A 22,980-nucleotide genomic window follows, 5' to 3' on the forward strand; every position below is an offset into this window, starting at 1 on the left:
ATTTATGTGGGCCAGTACAGAGACTGCTCTAAGTTGGCTGGGGCACTTCCTGCAGCATTTCCTGTAGTGTTTTCTTAAGGGTCCCACTCCCACATGATGTTCATGCCAGTTGTGATGTCACTGCTTCTTGGAACTTAGGGTCCAAAGGGGCTCCCTTTTCTGTCGCCGTCCAAAAGCTCCCTTGTGCTTAATGGTCAGATGGGTCCAGCTAGTCCACTCTGCTCCCATCTTTTCTGCTGTGAAGCGCATTGGGGCATTGGGTGATAAATGTGAACCGAGGCCCATCCTAATGTCTCGCACCTGTCTCCCTGCAGTACAACAAGCACCTGTTTGTGCACATTGGCCAGTCAAGCCCCAGTTACAGTGACCCCTACCTCGAGGCGGTGGACATCCGGCAGATCTATGACAAGTTCCCTGAGAAGAAAGGGGGCCTGAAGGAGCTCTTTGAAAAGGGGCCGCCCAACGCCTTCTTCCTTGTCAAGTTCTGGGTAAGAGAAGCAAGCTCCCAGCCAGCCCAGCTGCTCCTGCTCCTTTTGCTGTTTTGTGGGAAGTACCGGATGCCAACTTTGCAGTGTTGAGTATGCAACTAATTCACCCACTGCTGGCATCTGGGACTCCCCCCGAAGAGCAAAAGACCTTGTTATGACATTCTGGCTGGGGCGAGGCAAACATTTGGTGTTGCCTTCTGCAAAGCTGTAACTGACTAAACTCTTGGGAGTTTATTTAGTAGCAATTAAGACCAGTGGTTTAATGATTGATGTGTAAGGGAAATCCTTCTCCTCTGCAACCATGAAGCGATCTGTTCCCTGACTCTAGGACGGTATCCAACAACTTTCCACCTGGGTGCTCTATTTTCCCCATCCTGCCCTATCTTACTTTTTCTGTGGGTTTGTATTATCTATGCACAAGTGACTTCTACTATATACACACACTGAGCACAAGTCCAACCACACGATAGAAAACATGCACCAAGGAAAGTGGTTTATATAGAAAATGTGTTCTTGAATCAGCCTAGCAAAATTCTATCCTCTCAATTGCCTGGATAGAATTTTTGAGGGTCAAGCTGAGATTTTGAAAGAGCTGTAGCATCGTGCCACTGCATCTTGTTTGTGCTGCAGGGCACAGAGAAGATAATTTGGAGACGAACGTTGTTGTATTATAAGATTACAAATAATAGCAGCTTGGGGTCATGGGAGCGCTGGATGGCCAGGGGATCTCTAATGAGAGATGGAACATTTCACTTTAAGATTACCACTTGCAATTCAATGCTGGATAAGTAACGAGACAAGGAGAAACAAGCTGATGGTTTTAGTCCCATTCGTAGTGGATGCGCATCCTTCTCTCACATTATGTTAATGGCACTAACTGAGCACCTGATTGGTAGGCTCAGCAGAGACAGCATAGAGTTCACCAAGCAGGGTGCATGGCTTCTTTGCAAACACCTTGGCTGTGTTTTGGACTTGTGTACGCACCTGTGTGTTTTTATCCCACGTGGCTAAACAAATAGTAGATGCCACTGAAGTTTGAATTCAGCCTTAGTTTGAAGGATGTCAGTGGCACAGGATGAATTTCACCCAAAGGGACTACATGTCATCTCTGTGCTGGGAATGGGTGGGGCATCTCCTGATCACAGGACATGGACTGACAGCTCCTGGTGTTTGGGGCATTCCAAATCCTGGTCTTCAGTGGGAGGGAGGCGGGGGGGGAGGGGGGGGATGGGAGTGCTGTAGAATTTGGAATGCATCAGAGAGTGCAGGCAGTGATACCCTCCAGCATACTGGTTGTGATGCCATGTGGGCACCATGTGTCGGTGAATCATGGAGTATATATGTGTATTTTATCTGGTGGTGACCTTCCTGCGCGCCTGAAAGCAGATGTGTAACCATTATCCTGTGACCCTGTTGCTGCTTATCATAAGTTAAGCAAAGTTGGACAGGGTCAGTAACTGGACTGGAAACCTCCAAGGAATATCTACTCTCTGCCAAGAGCAGTATTTGATTCACCGCATGCCAGTTTGGAACCACTTTCTCAGCATAACGCTAGAGAGTGCAGGGCCACCAGGGAAGCTTTCTTTTGGCAGATACGGAAAACAGAGGTCTTGAGCACTTGAGATCATTCATGATTCAATGGCATTTTTCACAAGAGCAATGGTGCTAAGCTGGTAGAGTTTCAGGGTGGTGCATTGATGAGAGTGTCATTTCTAAAGTGCACTAATATGTTGTGCATGATTTGGTGGTGCACTTGACCGTCGCGTGGTTTGAAGCAGTGCTGGGTTAATGTGAACTAGGGAACCTTTAGTACACGCCAGTAAGTTCGACACAGACCACTTAAAGAACAGCACTCTGGTGTGTTTTAGAAATCACACCCATATAAAGCATATTATCCCACCATGTAGACAAGCCCAATCCCACTGACAGTGGGGCAAAGGGGGAAAACTGTCCCAGGGCACAGTGATTCTAAAGGGCCCAGGGCTTCTGATTGCTGCTGCTCTTGGGCCCTTTCAATTGCTTGTGGCTCTAAAGCAGAGCTGGGCAAAATATGATCTGCAGGCCAGATCTGGCCTGCGAGAGCCTCATCCGGCTCCCTGCCTGCCCCGTCCCCACTCAGCACTCAGTGAAGCCAGCTGCCATGGGGCCATGTGCTTCTGTGAATGCTGGGAGCCTGGAGGAGGGGGCAGAGGCTTCTCACACTGCTCTCACCCCTGTAGCTCCGATTGGCCAGTTTCTTGCCAATAGCAGCTGCCTGTTTGCAGTGTCTGGGAAAGTGTCAGTGCATGTCCGCCCTTTCCAGGGATGCAGTGTCTGGGAAGACATATGGGGGCTGGACCAGGGGTGCAGAATGTTTGGGTTTCATGGAGTAGGAGTGCAGGAGGGGGGCAGAGGGTTGGGGAAGAGAGGGACTGGGGTGCCAGAAGCAGGCTCTGGCTGCGAAACCTTACCTAGGTGGCTCCCAGCCAGCAGCCCAGCAGGTTCCTTAACCAAGGTCCCTGCCTTCCACACCCATGTATTGCTCACAGCAGCTACAGGGGCCATGTGAGCCCAGAGGTTAAGAGGGGAAGGCCTGGTGTGACTGTCAGCTTCCCAGGACAAGCCGTTGGCTTCTCCATGGCTGAATACTGGAGCTGGTTGGGCAAATGATGAGGAGGGAAGAGGTTTCTGCAGGAAATGTAGACTTTCTAGGGAAAATCTAAAAACAGAATTTGCAGCCAACAACATTCAATTGGAAATTCTGCCACAGTGTCTCATGGCAGTTGTAGTTCAATGTGCTCTGTGGACTCGGCTCTCTGGCCAGAATACACCTCCCATGGTGCCATTGGGTCTTTTCTTTAGTTGAGCAACCATAGTCTATCATAGGTGATGCAGTTTGACTGGGACCCAGCCCATGGGGGCATAAGGGAGTAGAAGTACAGGTTGGACCTCCCTGGTCTGGCACCCTCAGTCCCCTCTGCTGCTGGCCTCCAGGCTCTCACAGGGGCAGCCAGCCTCCTGCTAGGCTCCCCTCCTGACTGCCAAGCCCCCTGCCCCAGGACCGGCCTCCCTGCCCCCCAGTCGCTAGCCCAGCTCCACTGCTGGCCTGGCTGCTGGACTCCCAGACGTCCCCCACTCCCAGCTGCTGGTTTTCTCTGGTCCAGAAGGATCATGGATGTTGCCGGACCAGAGAGTCCTGAACCAGAGAGGTTCAACCTGTACAACTTTCATGAGGTACTGTGTCCACTGTTTGTAATAATGTTTTTGGCAGAAAACTGAACGTTTTGGATGCTCTCTCTCTCTTTTTTTTGTTTGTTTGCAAAAAGTCAAAATGTTCTCCAGAAACCAGACCCCTCATATTAAAAAAAAAAAAAAAAAAACCACCCCAAAACAAAATCATACTTTTTTTTGTTATATAAAAACAAGGTACCAGAATTTTCAAACGTAGGGGCCTAAAAGTAGATATTAAAGCCATATGTAGATTAATATGTTAATTTAAATGGCAGTTGCATGTGAGCAGTGCCTCTCAAAGTCAAGCTACTGATTTATTACATTGTTGTGTATTCACTGAATTCTGTTGCTGTGGCACCTCGGAGCCTCGGCAATAGATCAGGGCCCTGTTGAACTAGGTGCTGTCCAAACACAGAAGAAAACACCAGACAAGGTTGCTAAATGTCCCAACTGGATGGACCTAATGCCATTGCTGTCAATGGTGTCCAGACAGCAAAGCTGGCAACCCTGCCCCAGTCCCTGTTCCAAAGAGTTTGCAAGGATTCAATGCCTGCCTTAAACCCCCAAGTTTGGGAATTTTGGCCATGATCAGCAATGGCTGTTTCTGTGATACGGCCGTGTGCCCATATTCATTCATTAGTATTTTAGCTTACCGATACCAAACATACAATTTGTTTAAAACTTGAATAATTCCAGCAAACCCCCTGTGATGAATTCGGCCTTTGGAGTCAGAGGGACAATGAACTGAGCCCTGGGCTTGGATCGGTGGCTTGTGAAGAGCGACTCCATGACATTTCCCCATGCTCTGAGCACATTCCAGCACATGACAATGAGGAATATGAGACACTAGCCTCCCAACACATGGGCAGTGGCAGCCCTGCTCTTTTCCAGGGTAACTCTATCTCTTGCACCTGTTACTTGGCTCTTCCCCTGAACCTCCTGCTACACGCATGCTTATTAATAGCACAGGACGAGGGGTGCTTATGGCTTCGCACGCCACTGGAATGGAGCACTCACAGTGTACAACTTTCAGGGGATGGTATGCTGGTCAAGAGGCCACCAGGGAGGGGGGGGGAGATGGAATGAAAATGAGAGACCAGGAGTTCAGTGTGAGTAAGTGGAGTCTAGTGCTGTTCAAAGCAGCTGTCTGCAGAGAAATCACCTGCTGCCACTCAAGGGTTAATGGAAAGTGCACAGAGCAGTCTGATTCAGAGCTCGGTGCAGCTGAGGAATTGCCCACAGGGCTGATTGGAGACTTTTCCTAAGTGGATGATAAATAAGTACAATAATCGTCTCCCCTTGGCAATGGGAAAGCCAAGAAACCAGTCAGATTGTTTGGTTCTTTCTTTCCATGAAGAGAATTCAATACTCATAAGAGGAGCTGGAGGGGAGGGCTAGAGACTGAAATTGTCTGCTTTCCCACAGAATAAATACAGCACCAGCAGCCGCACTGCCTGCTTCCCCACACATACTGCCCTGCCTGCCTGTGCAACTTGAGTCAGTTTCTAAGTCCATTCCCTCCTTGGCCATTCTAATTGCCATTGCAACTAGCACACTAGGCAGCAATTAGTAATGAAGATTTTGATGGTGTTGCCCCTTTTGCTGAGAAGGGACTGATGACCCCAATTAATTTCACGTGAGCTCAGGAATCAGAGTAAGACTGCACAGACTTTTAGCAGCTGTTCTGTTCTCACAAGAGACTGTACAAATGCTCCTTTTCCAGCCAGTGTGCTTGCCATGTGCACTCAGAAGCACAGGAATTGTTTGTTGGCAGAGGGAACCGTGTCGAGGAGCAGGGCATCTGTCCTCCAGTTGTCAAAGTGGCACAGAGTCATACAGCCTGGTTGAACTTGTCTTTGCTCCTGGGTTCGCAGATACCGCTAGTGGCTGGAAAGGCCTTCTATCATCTTTGGCTAGCCCCAGATCCTCCCCCTTTCCTCTCGGACATGGATCTACCCATCAAGGCCCCCCAGGGACCCTACCCTGGTGACCATCTGGAAGAAGCGGTGGGCAACCTGCAGCCCATTGGGGTTCTACGAGCGGTCCATGAGACATCTTGTTTACCATTGCGCCCACATGCAGGGTTGCCAGATTCCGCTGGTTTTCGTCCGCGTAGTCTCATCCTGCCTGTATTGCTAACATGACACGCAGGTAAAGCAAGGGCAGGTGCAGTGAGGGGTGTGCTGACTGCACACAGAATTGACTGTGAGAGCCACATGCTCCCTCTGCATCCAGTCAAAGCGCTGCGAGGGTTCAGTCAGCACACCCGGCAAGTGCTAGGTACACAAACGCAATTGGCCAAAACTACCCTATCCTGGGAGACTATCCTGACTACAATCTTGCTGCCCACTGAGATGAAGGAGGGCCACTCACTAGCCTAGGTTGATCTGGAAGCTGCAGCTGATGCAGTGTCTTATAGACCTGCCTTGTAAATGGGAAATACCTAATGAGCAAGGCCCTATCAAATGCATGGTCCATTTTTTTGGTCAATTTCATAGTCACAGGAGTTTTTAAAATAGCCAAATAGAGCTGGGCTCTGAAGGCAGCATCTGCAGAGCTTCCTGCAGCTGGGGGAGGTACCTGAGAAGAAGACGACTTGTCCCTCCCCAGCCCTGCTGGGACTAGCAGCTGGAGTCCCGTGCATGCGTGGTACGAGCCACCAGCCCTGCCTGTCCCCCTTCCTTACAATTGCTAGATTTCATGGGGGAGATCTGATTGCACAGGTTTTGATTCATTTTTCACAACCATGAATTTGGTAGGGCCCTACTAATAAGAGCCTATCATACTAGGGCACCACATTCTGCATTAGCGGTCAGCTAAATTCTGGGTCCTGTCACTTCTTTTAAAGTCCTAAAGGAGAAGAGGCCTGTTTTGGAGACCACAGTTTCTTGAGTGGCTATTAGCAGTAATGCTCTGGTTGGCGCCAGTGTGACTAGGGCTAGCGTCATATCAGTGGACGGCGCTCAGCTGTAAATCGCTCTCCCATTGCAGATCAAACTGAGCCTGAATCCTGGCACCCTTAGAGCACAGTACAAGACGTGGCTTTCTGAGCAGGCCTTTTCTGCCTGGGGTTGCTGCGGTTGAGTGACATGCTCCAGCTTTCACGAGCAGTTTGCAGCCCTGTCGCCAAGAAGTCCCAGATCTCCGCTGTGGATGATCCATTTGTACCCACTATGCTGTGGTGCCTCTCAAACAAGTTGCTTCAAACCTACATATGTAATTATGCCGCTAATGGGGCTCATGAAACTTGGCCACCTTTGTAAAGCCCTAGAAGACAGGCCTGCTGAGAGGGATAAGGAGGAACAACAGGAGGCAATTGCCTAGGGGCCCGGGTGATTTAAAAGGATCCAGAGACCCCTGAATGTTGCTGGCTGCACAGCAGGGGCTAGGCTTCTATCTGCCCTCACTGCATGCCGCTCCTGGAAGCAGCTGGTCCGTCCCTGCAGCCCCTGAGAGGGGAGGGTTATGTATCTCTCATGCTGTCCCCATCCCGAGCACTGGCTCTGCAGAGTATTGTGGCCAGGGTGTGCTGCAGAAGTGGTGCCACTGGGCAGTGACGTGGCGAGAGCTCTCAGCACCGCGCCTAGGCGCTGCTGCCCAGGGGATGTGCCACTTGCTTTCGAGAGCCACACGAGGTAAATGCTGACCCTCCCCCCCAACCACCTCCTGCAACCCAACCCCCTGTTTCATCCTATAGCTCAAACCTCTCATCCAAACTCGCTCCCAGAGCCTGCCCCCCACATTCCCTCTCACACCCCAGCCTGCAGCCTAAGGTAGGGTTGCCAGGTGGTTTAACCAAAAATACCAAACACCTCCCCCCCTCCCCCCCCCAAAAAAAACACACAGAGGAAAAAGTTCTGTTGAGAAAAAAAAAGGGGGGGAGACCAAAGTTGTTGAACCAAAAAAAAAGGGGGGGGGGCCTGAGAGTTATTAAGCTAAAAAGATATTAAAAAACCAGCATGAGAAATGCTTTTGAGGCGTTTTGAGGCAGCCATCTTGTTTTCCTGCTCCAAGACAGAAGACAGCTCCTCTGCAGAACCAGGAGGCGAAATACCGGACTGTCTGGATCAATAGCGGACACCTAGGGAAAGGAAGGGAGGGTGAGGGACAGCGAGGGAGAAAGGGAGGGGAAGGTGGAGTGGGCGGGACATCAGAGAAGGGGCAGGACAGGAACATGGTCTCGCGGAAGGGGCAGGCAGGGGTCTTAGGGTTTGCGTGATTAGACAGTTGTCAGCCCTGCTGGACGGGCATGTGCATGCCCTGGCTGGCAGCTCAGTAGGTACCAGGCAGGCTGTATCCACTCACATGCAGCTTATACATGTTTGGGGCCTTTTGCCCTGCCACGGGGACCGGAATTGCTGTTGTGGGGCCTGCCTGAAGATCAGCAGGTGATAATACAATGTAAGATGCACAAAGCAACAGTATGACACTTTTCCAAGTAGGGTGACAAAGGCACAGTGAGGTTAACTCACTTGCCCATTAGGCTCCAGGCTTTTGTGGTAGGAGAAGGGTCTCGTCCCCAATGGGTCTGACACTTATTTGCAGTGAGATCTTAAATAAGTCTCTTAGCCGTGGTAAAATGAGGGCATTCATACCTGTCCACTGAGCTGTGAAAATAAATTAGTTCAATTTAAATAACAATTAGCATCTCTCTCCTGCTTGGAGGATGAGAGAACCCTGCCTAGGGTCAGGCTGACATCTCTGTACTAGGCCTGGCCCAGAGCCCGGGACAGGAGGAGTCGCATGAGCAGGAAGGAATAGGAGGGCCTGGGGCTGCGGGGCACTAATCTTCCCTTAGAAAAAGAAACTGCTCTCACATGGAGAGGAGAGAGGAGGCACCTAGCATAGCAGAGCAGCATTCAGCTCTGCTGGAGGGGACGCTGGAGAGGCTGGACCTGGGATACAAGAGGGGTCTGGACATTGGACTTGAGAGCTTTACCATTCCTGGGACTAGTTCAAGCCCTGTGGGGTTGGCTCTGGGCATTGTCCTCAGGGCATACACAGTGTGAGTCCCTGGATCTTCGCTGTTATTTCATAGATTCCAAGACCCAAAGGGACCAGTGTGATCCTCTGATCTGATTTCCTGCATAGCGCTGCCCACGGAATCTTACCCAGTGCTGTCTGCAACAAGCCTGCATCTTCTCTGGGAGCTAGAGCAGCGGTGCTCAAATTGTGGGTCGGGACCCCATTTTATTAGGTCGCCAGCTTGCTGGAGCCCAGGGCCGAAGCCGAAACCCAAGCCCCACCACCCAGGGCTGAAGCCAAAGCCTGAGGGCTTCAGCCCTGAGCAGCAGGGCTCAGGTTACAGGACCCCTGGCTTGGGGTGAAGCCCTCAAGCTTCAGCTTCGGTCCCCTACCCCCGCCCAGGGCAGTGGGGCTCAGAATTGGACTCTGTGTCCTCCTGCACAAGGGGCGATGGAGCTCAGGTTTCAGTCCCCCCTCCTGGGGCATGTTGTAAGAAAGCCTCAGTACAATAAAGTTTGAGAACCCCTGAGTTAAAGCATCTCTTTTAGGGTATGTCTACACTACAATGTTAGTTCGAACTAACGGACGTTAGTTCGAACTAACATTCATAGGCGCTACACTAGCGCTCCGCTAGTTTGAATTTAAATCGAACTAGCGGAGCGCTTAGTTCGAACTAGGAAAACCTCATTTTACGAGGATTAAGCCTAGTTCGAACTTACTAGTTCGAATTAAGGGGTGTGTAGCCCCTTAATTCGAACTAGTGGGAGGCTAGCCCTCCCCAGGTTTCCCTGGTGGCCACTCTGGCCAACACCAGGGAAACTCTATTGCCCCCCTCCCGGCCCTGGCCCCCTTAAAGGGGCACGGGCTGGCTACGGTGCCTGTGCCAGGTGCAAACCTGCCAGCACCCAGCCAGCAGACCCTGCACCTGGCACGGCACAGAGCCACCCACCCGATGTCCCCCAGCCCACCCCCTCTTCCCGGGACCAGGCTGGCGGTTCCCGGGAGCTTGCCCGGGACCGCAAGAGGCGGGCACCTTCCTGGGCTAGTGCAGACATCATGGACCTTGTCCACGATCTCCGCACTAGGCACAGGAAAGTGGCTGTCTAGGGCAGGAGAGCTGCCAGCCTGGCCACCCAGGAGCAGGTGTGCATGAAAATCAAGGGGGTCCACTGAGACCCCCGACCCTGAGCCCTGAGCTTACAATGGCCGTCCTGGGTCAGACCAAAGGTCCATCTTGCCCAGTAGCCTGTCTGCCGACAGCGGCCAACCCTAGGGACCCTGGAGGGGATGGACCGAAGACAGTGACCAAGCCATTTGTCTCATGCCATCCCTCTCCAGCCTTCCACAAACTTTGGGCAGGGACAGCACTCCTACCCCCTGGCTAAGACTACTCCATGGACCTAACCTCCATGACTTGATCTCACTTCCCTTTAAACTCTGTTCTAGTTGTAGCCGTCACAGCCTCCTGCAGCAAGGAGTTCCACAGGTTAACTATTTGCTTTGTCAAGAACAACAACTTTCTCTTACTAGTTTGAAGCCTGCTACCCATTCCTTTCCTTTGGTGTCCTCTAGTCCTTCTTTTGGGAACTCATGAAGAACTTTTCTGAATGCACCCTCTCCACCCAACCCCTGCTTTTAGAGACCTCTATCCTGTCCCCCCTCCGTCTCCTCTTTTCTAAGCTGAACAGTCCCAGTCTCTTTAGCCTCTCTTCATCTGGGACCTGTTCCCAACCCCTGATCATGTTAGTTGACCTCCCTTCTCCCAGCCTTTCTCTTCCCCTCTCCCACCTCCTTTTCCCAGTCTCCCCCAGTTTTGTTCAATAAAGACAGAGTCAATGTTGGAAGAAATGTTATCTTTATTTCGTACATCAGGAAGGGGGGCTAGAGAAGGGTAAGTGGAAGGAGGTGAGGGAGGAATGGGGTACGAGCCCCCGATGGGGAGGACTGGGCTGGCTCTGCGGGCTTCTGGGGGTGGAAGCTCTCCTGCAGCCCCCCAATTGCCCCCTCTCCCCAGATGGCAGCCTGCGGCAAGTGCAGCCGGGCTGATGGCCGAGTGCTGTGATGTGCCCAGTGTGGGCACTCAGGGCACTACAAGCCAGGACTGGTTTTCAAGCGGGGCACCCCTGAGAACTGTCTGTCCGGGGTGGGGGTCGGATCCCTTTAATCGCAGCCGTCGGCTAGCCTGAGACAGAATCTCCACGCTCTAAGTCCTCCTCTGATGCCCTGCCGGCACTGCTTCCGGCCATCCTTAAGCCCTGTTCAGGGTCCACTCAATGTGGACATGCTAGTTCGAATTAGCAAAACGCTAATTCGAACTAGTTTTTAGTTCTAGACGCGTTAGTTCGAATTAGCTTAGTTTGAATTAACTAATTCGAACTAAGTTAGTTCGAACTAACTCTGTAGTGTAGACATACCCTTAGAGAGTATTTTCAGACTGTACCTTAAAAACTAAAGCTCGGTGGGACATTAAAGAGCCCAATTTGCAATAGGGTTTTCTTCTGGAGTCATCCTCAAGAATTTCCACTTCCCACATTATTGGGCAGCTGCCTTTGTTCCCAGAGGATTCGGAAAGTCCTGTCTTCTGGCGCATGGGTTGGGATGTTCAAAGGTGACTAAAGAAGATAAGTGTTCAACTCCTATTGATTTTCTGCCTAAGCCTTTTTGAAAATCCCAGCTGTAACATGCAAAGTGCTTGGAATGGAAAGTTGTTGTATGAACATAACATATCATTGAACTATAGGCTGTTACTTCATTGTGACATGGCACATCAGGATGTTAGGAAGCTGGTGTGGCTTAGGCCTGGTCTGGATTTAAAATATAGATTAACATATATTTATGGTGCTCAGAGGTGTGAAAAACCTACAGCTATGCCAGCCAAACCCTGGTGCAGACATATTGAGATGAGTTGCCCTTAGAGAGGTGGTGTTTCCAGGGCAATGGAAAAAAAACCTCTTCTGTCGCTGTAGACTTCATCATATGCTGGCATCGCTACGGCACTCTAGATATATTTTGCTAGCAGCCTAAGCATCGCCTTAACTGAAGTTACTGACTGGTAATGATGCCTGGTTAACTGGAACAGTCTTAACAACATAAATTTACCTAGCGCTAAATAGTTTAATGTTGATTAACTAGGTGAGAAATTCTAAGCCCTGACCTTTTAATAGGTGAGTTGCCAAATTATGGTGGCATCTGTAATGACTTCTTAGTTAAGGCTGTGTTGATCTTTTCACTTAAAGTGGGACTGCAGGCCTTCTGTTTCACCTCTTTAATGATTAAATTTGTGTTCCAAATTCTACCACAGTTACTGGTCAAGTGATCATCCAGTTTTCTCTGATGTTTTCTGAATAAAACGCTTGCTAATTTTTCTAGGGAAAACATTTTAAAATCTGTTTTTTAGACTGTAACCCTCATCTTTTTGATCACCCCTGCTACATAGTCACAATGTCCAAAATGCATAGAGTTAAGGGGTCTGCAACTCTATTTGAAAAAAATATTAGAGGTCTGTCAATGGAAAGGTTGAGAACCACTGTCCTAGGGCAGGGTTGAAAAGACTGGGCCTACTGAGGTCCCAAAACACAGTGCACTTGTTCTGAGCTGAGATTGTGATGAACTTGTAACCACAAAGAAGTGCCTGGGATGGAGGTTTGAAGGACTTCTCCCACCTAAATCCATGTGAAGAGTTGGGGTGAACTCTGGTAAGGTCATTAGCTTTTATTGTTTCTAATATGTTTTCTTAATATGCTTTTTACCTTAAGAATAAAGTAGGGTTGTTTAAGAGGTTCTGGTGGGTATAGGTCCAGCCCACAACATTTTGGCCCCTGAGGCAGGGAGCTCAAATGATGCCCCTATGCCCCTTTTCTCCTGCCTGCCTGCCTGTTATGTCTCTTGTGCCCTCCTTCCTCCAGCACAGCACTCCACCATCTCTATGCATCTAGAGCAGAGAGAATACATATGCATCAGCAGCAGACACAATTTTCTACACTCTGGGTCCTAGTGGCGCCCCCCTGTCTGGCACCTGAGGCAACCGCCTCAGTTCGCCTCATGGTTAGGCCAGCCCTGGGTGGGTGGTACCTAATAACTGTAGCAACTACACCTGTAAACTGTCTCTGAGGAGAAAGTGAGCAGGTGTCCTTGAGCAGCCTGTCTGGGCTGGAAATCACACAGTGCAGTCAGGGAGCTGTGCAGCCTGGACATATTCCGTCAGCAGGGAGAGGGACATGAGTCTCTAGAAAGGCAATAGCTGGGGAGCTGGAAGCCTGAGTGTAGGTGCCTTTGCTGGGCACTGAGGGGACACACGGGGGCAGTTGCCCTGAATTGTGAGGTGTGCTCTGGGAAGACGGGTGAATTGGATTTCAACGGCCTGTTTCTCAGCTTTCAGTGGCATCATGTATCTAGCAGAGCCCTGCAGTTTCCCTGAAGGCAGAAGTATCCCTGTGTGCGTTGCGTACTGCACACTGCCTGTGCAGATGTAGACGGAGGCAACAGGGATGGAGCAATGGAGCTGACATGCTAAGTGGGAAATGGAATTGGACTTTGTGAAATAGATGGGGGGGGGGGGCGGTTTATTGCATTTCCTCTTTCTCTTTGCCTTCCATGTGCCTGAAGCAATACCTTAACAGGCGGGGGAATTAGATTGGATTGAAATGCTGTATTCTTGCTTCCTGCTAATGCTGTTAGTGTCACCACTGGCAAAGTGATGAATTCTGCTGTAGCATCGGCTCCTGTATTATGGAGTGGGGGACCAGGGGCTGCTGGTTATTTCTGTAGTGCAGGGTCTTTATCTGCCCCAGCCAACTTGTGGGGCCAGGTTCCTGATTCTGGAGCTAAAACTTAAACTTCTCGGAAATGGTAATAAAGTGGCACCACCAGCTCCTGTGGGAGGCCTCAGAGAAAGAGTCATATGAGAGGGCACGTGGCTGTGACGAACAGGACAAGGATTCCTTATTGTGGATGCCAGATGCGCAGACAGCCCAAGTTCATGGCTTTCTAACTCCTAGCCTGACTAAAACAGCCAGCGCTCCTAATATCACCAAGCAGAATCTCCCTATATCTAGGCCCAGCCAGAGCAGTCATGGGAGAACCTGCTGACTGTTGAAATACGAAGGCTCTTTCTATACTGCAGTCCCACCTTAGCTCTAGCACTGTTTAAGTGTGGTGGAAAGAGGATGGCGATCAGTCGTTCTCCGGGTCCACCATTGTTGAGGGTAGGACAAGGAATAATCAGCTCACTTTGCAACAAAAGAGAGTTAGGTTGGATGTTAGGAATAACTTTCCAACTGCAAGGCTAGCTAAACTCTGGAATGTGACCTGGAAAGCTTGCAGGATCCCAAACCCTGAATATCAAGAAGAGGTACTGTTAGACAAATGCCTCTTAAGGATGGTCTAGGTATCTTAATCTTACCTCAGCATGGGGAGATGCACTAGCTGATCTCTTGAGATCCTTTCCAGCCCTACATTTCTGTTATTTTATAGATTTCTTAGCAGGATTCTACCAGGTTTCTGTGACCAGTGTGAAGATGGAGTTTTTTCCTTAGCATCACACTGGATGTGCTTGTACAGTGGGCTCTCCCAAGGTTTATTCCCTGTGGTTCCATAACCAGGTTCTTTGATAAAAATCTCTGCTGACATTGGTCAGGAAAACCACACTGGAATGGTGTGCTGGTTCTAGTCACACTGTCAACAAAGCCATAGAGCCCACTGTGCTAGGAGCAGATTTACTTTTCCATTTCCCTTAACCCCGCAGGGTGTAGTGCAGATTGAAGAATTGGAAGAAAGGTAATATAGTCAATTAGCACATGGTCTCATCAGACATTGAAGAATTTGAGACCCTCTGTTCTCTTGTTTTAGTATGATGAAAAAACGAAGTGCCTTTTTCTGTTGCTTTATTTTTTTAAAGGCATATGTAAACTTTTTCTTTTCCTTGTTCAGGATAGAATATAAGCCTGGCATGACCCCTGGTGGTAGATGCACAGCACTACATCTTCAAGCTTGGGGCCCAAATGATAGCTTGTGCACCTAACTTGAGCCCATATGCCTATTTCAAGAACCTAAATAGGGATTCATGCACCAAAATTAGAATTTGGGTGTCTACATTTCAGCAGCCAGATTTGAAAAGGTGTTGCAGGCCCTCAGTGGGGATGGGTTATGGCTAAACTGAGCTAGATCCACCAGCAGTTTGTGCCCCTTAAAATGGTGTTTTCTGTCTCTTTATCTAGGTTCTTTATACTGTGCTAATCACCGTGGCTGCGTCTAGATTGGCATGATTTTCAGGAAATGCTTTTAACGGAAAAGTTTTCCATTAAAAGCATTTTCAGAACAGAGTGTCTAGATTGGCACGGACGCTTTTCTGCAAAAGCACTTTTGCACAAAAAAAAGCTTTGCGCAAAAGGGACTTTTGCCTGAACGGGAGCAGAATAGTATTTCCGCAAGAAGCACTAATTTCTTACAGTAGGAAGTCAGTGCTTTTGCGGAAATTCAAGCGGCCAGTGTAGACAGCTGGCAAGTTTTTTCCGGAAAAGCGGCTGATTTTCTGGAAAAACTGGCCAGTCTAGACACAGCCCTCAGGTAGCTAACCACCTTCCCCCTCCTGAAAACAAATTCCTTCTCCTAGTCCTGGCCACCACCATATCCTCCCTGCTTATCCACTTTCCTCCAATTTCTAAATCCATGGTCTTCCTTTTAGCTCAGGTAGCTCTGCCCACCTGAGAGAACAGCTGTGTACTTCACTGTCAGTAACAACAATGTCTTCTGGTTCACCAGGCCAGACCACCACATCTGCCCCCTGTACAGACAACAGTAAGCCACTGCATGGTCCAGTTAAAATAGCTGTTGTCTGTTGCTCACATCCCTTCTCCAAACAGCCCGCATCACAGACATGACTGCTGTTCTTAGGTGTATGCTAAACTTTAACAACGTATCTCTGAATTTCCTCCGCCAGTTCTGCGGAACATGTGTTGATCTGCTTTGCAATGTGATTTCCCTTTTCCATGGCCCCTACAAACATAAGCCTGGTGCCATTGGAGAACCGTTTCCTTGGGTGAGATGTGATGTTGGTAACCCAAACCTACTGAACTACTTGGGACTATCCTGCTGTCCTTGTCTTTTTTCCCCGCAGGCTGATTTGAACACTAACATTGAAGATGAATCCAGATCTTTCTATGGTGTTTCCAGCCAATACGAAAGCCCAGAAAACATGATCATTACCTGTTCCACGAAAGTGTGCTCCTTTGGAAAGCAGGTGGTGGAGAAAGTGGAGGTAGGAATGGGATGCAGTGGAGACCTGAGTTCAGAGCTCTTTGGGTACAACACAAACCCATCCTATGTATCTGAGGGCAGACAGCACCCCCTTGCTAAGGAGATGCCTTGGGAAAGGGTTGAAAAACAGGCAGCATCAGTCTAGTGCAGTGTATCAGACCCACAGCGATGGGCCTGGTCCTTGCTCCTAGTTTTGCCCTCTTGCACCATTTTACTGCATGTCTTTGCAGTATTTGGCATTTCCCCTACTCACCAGCTCCTGGAGTGAGTGACGGAGAAATCGCAGCATTCATTGTTTTAAACAATTATCTTTCCAGCCCTCGTAGTTGGGGAGGAAAACTTGAAAACATGACCTCTCAGGGTCATAAGCCAGAAGGCAAGTAAGATAATCCCCACGTGTATTATTATTTTGATACTCACCATTTTTAAGCTAGTCTTTTGTGACGTTATGGGACTCAAGTCAGGATTTTTAAACCTCTGGCTTTAGCCAGCTCAGTGTGCTCAAGCGGCCTGCAGGATGATGCTAAATGACAGATAGAATATATAGACAAAGGAAGTTTCCATCCCTTATGTCTACAAAGATAAACTTTCCCAGTGTTTGCTGACAGCTAATGCCACCCGCCTACGGCGAGTGTCTAGACTAGTCCCTTCTGCTCCCCATATAACAGCAAGCTCTGACAGGAATAAGAGCTACGCCTTTCTTAAAGTGCAACAAGAACTGCTCTTTGCCTTGTCAGCTGAAATCAAAAGCAAATCTGTGGCTGGGGGCCATTCCATTATTCAGAGACCAGGAGCCTCATTACAATCTCAAAGGAAGGGGCAAGATGCAACACCTCCTCCGCCCCTGATTTAGTGTTGTGTTGGGGGTGCTGGCCCGTGAACGGGGAGATAGGATTCTAATGGGAAAACAAAGTGAAGGCGTATGGGAAATGCAGAAGATTGCTAGGAAGTGATAAACTCCCCTGTCATTTCAGTTTGGGGGACGTTTACATGTTCTGGAGTTACAATGTGACAAGTAATGAAAGAGCTCCACAAATATGTAAACTACATTTGTTAATCTGGGGCAGTGTAATCTGGCAGGTAGAGAATTGGACTGAGATTCAGGACATATATTCCTAGATAAACCATTGCTTTGCTCTGTGATCTCAGGCAAGTCACAATTCCTGGGTGCCTCACTTTCTCCATCTGTGAAATGGGAATAATGCTTCTGATCTATCTCCTGGAAACATTGGGAAACTTAATTCTGTTGATTGCAGCAAAGCACCCTGAGGTCCTTGGTTGAAAGGTGCAACAACAGTACAATCCATGGTAGATATGTTCATTTGGTTCTCTTTTAAACTATCAAAGCAGAGAAATTTGAGGACTCAAGGAAAGCTACATCAGAATGGATGATTGTAAAGAATGACGAATGAGCTAATGTTAGTAAAGTGATGCGAAAATGCAAATGGTAATTCTTATTTGTAACTGTTAGTAACATTAATGAAGGCAGTAGTGACCCTGTGTGTACCTTTCTCTTTTACACTATAGACGGAGTATGCTCACTATGAAAATGGACATTATTCCTATCGCATCCACCGCTCCCCTCTGTGTGAATACATGATTAATTTCATTCATAAACTCAAACATCTCCCAGAGAAATACATGATGAACAGTGTGCTGGAGAACTTTACTATATTACAGGTGAGGATGCTGAATTGTTTTTTATTGTCACCTTGCGCTATTCAAGGTGTATCCAAAAGTGCCCAGCTGTGACTCAAGGAAGATTTCCACAGAGAGCTCAGTAGTTAATCTGTGCCACTTGCATCTCAGCCCCCTTTACAGAGCTATGCAGAGTGGAGTTAGTCACATAAACAGGAGCAGAGAGGCATGGGCAATGAAGAGAGAGGAGAGATGAAGGATTGAAAAGGGAGATTTGATGTGGCCGGAAAGCTGTGCCAGATGTGAAGGCAGAAGTTGTTTTTCAGCGGAGAGTCCCTCTAGAATTGGGGCTGGACTGCACTAAAGTAGACTCTTGTACCAACAATAGCTGGAGGATGAAATTGTCCCTGCTCTGGCCCCTTTACACCATGTAAGAGAGCCAGAGCATCATAAAAAAGTGCTGAAAGCCCTGGTGGTGACTGGAGGAAGATGACTCCAGTGCAGGCACTGCAGAAGACAGCCATAAAGCTGCCTTCCCGGGCCTCATCCCAAATCCTGGCAGAAAGGGCGTGTTGCTGCAGAGATTCCGCGGCACATAGGGCAACCCTGGGTTGGGAGGCTGCCATAACTTAAGCTTCCAGGGTTGTCCAAATTACTTGTTGGGGCCTTTTCAGCCCCTGGTGCAGCCAAGAATGAGAAGGGTACCAGGGTCATTCAAAGCCACCCTGGACTGTTGAGTTTTGTGCTGTGCCTCTTTATGGCACACCACGGATCCTCACTTGCTAGCTCTGTGGGGGATGGCCTTCTGGCTAATGCCCAAGATTGGGAATGTGAAGGCCTGAGGTTCCTGGCTTTCCCTAGAAGTCCTGTGCCCTTGGTCAAGTCACATCCCCTTTCAGTGACTTAATTCCTTTATCGGTAGGACTGGGTTAATGCCATTTCTCTGCCACAGGGGGCCTTGAGAAACTTTAGTCCCTTGTGTTTGCATCAAGCTTTTAGGTCCTTGGAGGAAAGCTGAGCCCACAAGTGTAGTTCCAGGCGAGCAGAGGAAGAGGGTGTGGTAGTATGTGTGCCGAAACTCATGCTGCCGAGCACTTGCAAATGCTTTACCATCTGCCTCGTTCCACAGCCATGCCCAGTGCCCCTGTCAGTCTACCATTGAACTTGTCCTACTGTTGCACTTGCTGATCTCCTTTCCTTCCACAGGGCTTTACAGTCTGAACAATGGTAGGTACCCCCCCACACACTCCTCCCATCACAGACAGCTGTATCTCACATAGGCCAACAAAGCCTTACACTGCCCACACTGGTAATCCTACAGTCTTGGTGCTGGGTCTGAGAATTTTCCACCTTCCCCACCTTCTTCCACTTTGGGATGAGGGGGTCTCTTTTGGTACCAGGTGGATTTTTAGCCCTTTGACTCCCGGGGCCAAATCCAGAGGAAGTCTCAATAAATTCTTCCGGCCCTCTCCTCTGTTTTTCAGTGGAGAGTCCCTCTAGAATTGAGGCTGGACTGCACTACTGCGGGAGATTGATCTAATTTGCGCAACTCTCAATAAGAGCCGAAGTTGACGTACTCGGATCTACTTACTGCAGTATCGTCACTGCGGTGTGTCGACTGTAGGTGCTCTCCCGTGGACTCCCCATGTGCTTCCCATTGAAGCAGAGTGCTGGAGTCAACAGGAGAGCGCTCGGCAGTCGATGTATCACATCTGTACTGGATGTGATAAATCAACCCCTGCTGGATTGATCGCTGCCCCCATTGATCTAGCCCATAGTGAAGACATGTCCATAGTCTCATATGTACCATTATGAATTGTATGCCCGGCCTTATGCAGCACGTCTGCATTCGGCCCTCTGAGGCTATGAGAGTCTATTTGGCTGCTACCTCTGTATAGCACTTGGAAGAGGTCAGTGGAATGTTCCCCTCCCAGACTTGGCCCTGGCCAGTTCCCGTCTCTGAATCCCAGACGCAGGGCAATGATTAGTTCAGCCACAGAGGTAAGCACAAAGCAGGAAAAGAAAACAACACAACAAAATCAGCTACAAATTCACAAATCATCAATGACCTTAAAACGAGTTCCTGGGGCATTGCTTCCGTGGGTGGCCATGCACCTCATAACGCACAGGCCCACGGTTCATCTGTTCAGTGTGTGGTTGGTGACCATGGACTATGACAGCTGCCAGTGTGAGCATTTAGCTTCTGATCTCCTGGCTCCTCTCGCAGGGCAGAACAGGGCACAGGTAGGCTGTCAGACATAGCCTCTATCAGAGGTGTGCTGGGTACAACCATCACTGCCAGCAGCAATCAATCACACCAGCTGTAAGAGTGACCCTCTAGCATGACCCTCTAGCTTCGCTGAGATTATTGAAGGGCTGGGCAGGGTGTGAGGGCGATTGATATAATAAGAAAAATAACTTGCAGGAGCCTGTAGGAATGTGTAAATTCAAGTAGGCAACTCCCAGGCACCTTCTGCTTACACACTTCTTGATGTGTCAGTTAAATCTATTCAGTCACTTAGGACATAGCTACACAGCAGGGCTGAAGTTGAATTAAGCTACGCAGCTTCAGCTCTATCCATTGCGTAGCTTATGTCGAAATAGCTTAACTCAGCTTTTGGCGCTGGCTACACAGCAGGAAGTGGAAAGAAGAGCCCTCTTCCTCCGACTTCCCTTACTCCTCGTGACATGAGGGTTACAGGAGTTGGAGTAAGAAGACCTCCAGAGCTGCCTTTCACTGGCATTAGGAGACCTTTCCATTCAGCACCCTCTCAGTGCTGTTGGAAGTGGGCAGGCGTAAGCGAAAGGACCCTCCCCCAGCCTTTAGGAAAGATCCACAAGGCCCAGGAACTCAAATATTTACCAGGGACAACCAAAAATATTACAGGGGTAGGTGTGAGGGTCAAAGGGTCAAAAAAAAAAGAACCTTAACGGGACACTGAGCAAAGAACCCCAGTCAGTGCCCACGGCTCTTCAAAAACATGAAGGGAGCCAGTGGAGGCACCTAGAGGAACTCTGTTCAAGTAAGTGAGCAAAGGGAGGATTGTAAATAGTCCCCTGAGTAGTGGGAGACACTCCCCATCCCCTCAGCTAACCTCCTCTCCCTGGTCTTATAGGGTACATGTACACAGCAGGGCTAAACTCAAAATAAGCTACGCAACTTGAGCTATGCTAATAGCTTAAGTCAAAATAGCTTATTTCGAATTTGGGCGCATCTACACAGCACTTATTTTGAAATAGAGCACTTTTCCTCCGACGTCCCTTACTCCTCGAACAATAAGGTTGACAGAAGTCAGAGTTAGAAGCCCATTATTTTGAATTTATTTTGAAATAACGGGCTTGCTGTGTAGACCTGCAATACATTATTTCGGATTAACGTCCATTATTCTGAAATAACGCTGCTGGGTAGACGTAGCCATAGGTGGCCACTTAGCCCAGAACTAGGAGGCGGTTGACAAGGAGCACCCACAACTTTGGAGGCTACAGTTAGGGAGTGCATATCTGAAAAGGTGTCGGGAAAAGTGCAGCCAGAAACACTAAAAGATATCCAGGAAGAACTGGAATAGGGTCTGCAACCTGGTGCACTGCAGGCATATGTGCGCCAGGGTGTCGCTCATGCTGCAAAAGGGCCAGGCATTGGGACTGGGAGTGAACCATGCCAAGTACATGCCCCCATGCTCACAGCTGAGGAATTCTGTGCATTTGGACTGCCAGGCTACGTCTACACAGCAGCGCTATTTCGGGATACCGGAGTATCCCGAAATAGCTGTTCTGCTTCTTCACAGCAAGCATGTTATTTTGAAATATAATGGGCTCACTGTTCCAACCTCTGTAAACCTCATTCCGTGAGGAGTAAGGGACGTTTCGGAAGAGTAGGTTTTTCAACATTTGGTGCTGTGTAGACCGCTCCAAAGTACAATATAAGCTATTTTGAAATAAGATTGACATAAGCTACACCATTTGCGTAGCTCAAATGCCGTATCTTATTTCGAGCTCCAGTGCAGTGTAGACGCAGCCTCAGTGTAACACACCCATGCCTCAAACTTGGGAACAGTGACATCTGCTGGTTCCACGGACACATGGCTGCTCACTGCTCTCAGACCTGACAAGACTTTTTCCCTTTGCTTGATGAATGCTTATTATACACTGGGCACATATTTCCATTCTCTGTGGTCCTGAGGATGTTTCTCCTCCTGGATTTTCATTGACTCTCAGTCCCCACATTGTGAGAAAGCAGTCCCTGTTAGTACAAGGCAGATGCCTTCATTATGGGTGTTTGGAGCCAGCCCCAGGTTGGGGCGTCATTACTAATCTACGTCACCTTCCTGTTTCTCATTCGGTAGATTATGTTTAACAGTGGATATGTTTAAAGATGTTAGAATATTTGCAAGTTGAGATGGAAAAAATAGTACTTGCTTTCTTGCCTTCCTTTCTCATTTGTCTAGGTTGTGACAAACAGGGATACTCAAGAGACCTTGCTGTGCATAGCGTATGTTTTTGAGGTGTCAGCTAGTGAACATGGTGCCCAGCATCACATCTATCGGCTGGTGAAGGACTAGAAATTCTCTGCCCAAGAACTGCCTCCGTGAATGTATATCTGAGGGAAACGCCCGTGCCTAATCCCCGATACCAAACTGAAAAATAAACTGCAGACATGTATTTTCAGAAAAGAACCTTTGAGCTAGTTTGTGATTGAAAGAGTAAAATAGTTCAGCCTCCTGGACTTGTTTAAATGGCGAAAAGGCTTGAAAGCAAAGAAATTGAAAAACAAGTACACAATATCACACCACATTACCCGTCTATTAACTGCTGCCTCTGGATTCCATGTTATTCGGGGCAACAAGGCCTCAGAGCAGCTCAAGAACAATAGGATGCAAATGTACTTTCATACGCACAGATGTACGGTGAGATATGCAGATGTATGCATGCATGCAGCCTCAGGCTTGGTCATAAGCACAGGTTGGGTCATGTGTATGCACCCACTTGGATATGTACCAAGTCATAGTCATGTGTGTATTCACAGGTTCATTTGGACACTCCTGGCCAGCACACATTTGCACTGTTAGATGCATGCAGGCATACAGATGTGTACAACAGACATGCACAGAAGAAACACACAGCGATGCACGCATGCAAGCAGAGACATACATACAGAATCACATATGCAAGTGTGCCTGTTTGCACATCCGGTCACACGCTGCTTCCATTTAAACTCTCCTGAGCACCAAGATTTTTCAGGTCTTGTACACAGCACTCAGGGAAGTAACGCTTCCCACTGTGTGGGGGGAGGGTGTGATTGACACTTTTACCGTTCTGAAGTGCAGTTCTCCTCAAAAGAGCAAACACATAAAATCCTGTCTTCATACTCAGCAGATTTCCTCCCCCTGCGTACTGAGAATCACCTCTGCTGACTGAACTGACATAA

General features: G+C 48.7%; 1 protein-coding gene across 5 annotated transcripts in view; it reads left to right on the plus strand.

The window, feature by feature from the left end:
• TEAD4 (TEA domain transcription factor 4) overlaps positions 1-22,228 on the plus strand; it is an 81,156-nt gene extending 58,928 nt beyond the window's left edge. For all 5 annotated transcript variants that reach the window (XM_089770673.1, XM_075900387.2, XM_089770681.1 and 2 more), the window contains 4 exons: positions 315-488; positions 15,778-15,918; positions 17,445-17,597; positions 22,001-22,228. In XM_089770673.1, the coding sequence (XP_089626799.1) occupies positions 315-488; positions 15,778-15,918; positions 17,445-17,597; positions 22,001-22,114 (582 nt within the window). In that variant the 3' untranslated portion in view covers positions 22,115-22,228. The remainder of the gene's footprint in view (positions 1-314; positions 489-15,777; positions 15,919-17,444; positions 17,598-22,000) is intronic.
• The last annotated feature ends 752 nt before the right edge of the window (positions 22,229-22,980 follow it).

This window comes from Pelodiscus sinensis, chromosome 1, assembly GCF_052426305.1.
Source record: "Pelodiscus sinensis isolate ZL-2025 chromosome 1, ASM5242630v1, whole genome shotgun sequence".
Classification (NCBI taxonomy): domain Eukaryota; kingdom Metazoa; phylum Chordata; order Testudines; family Trionychidae; genus Pelodiscus; species Pelodiscus sinensis.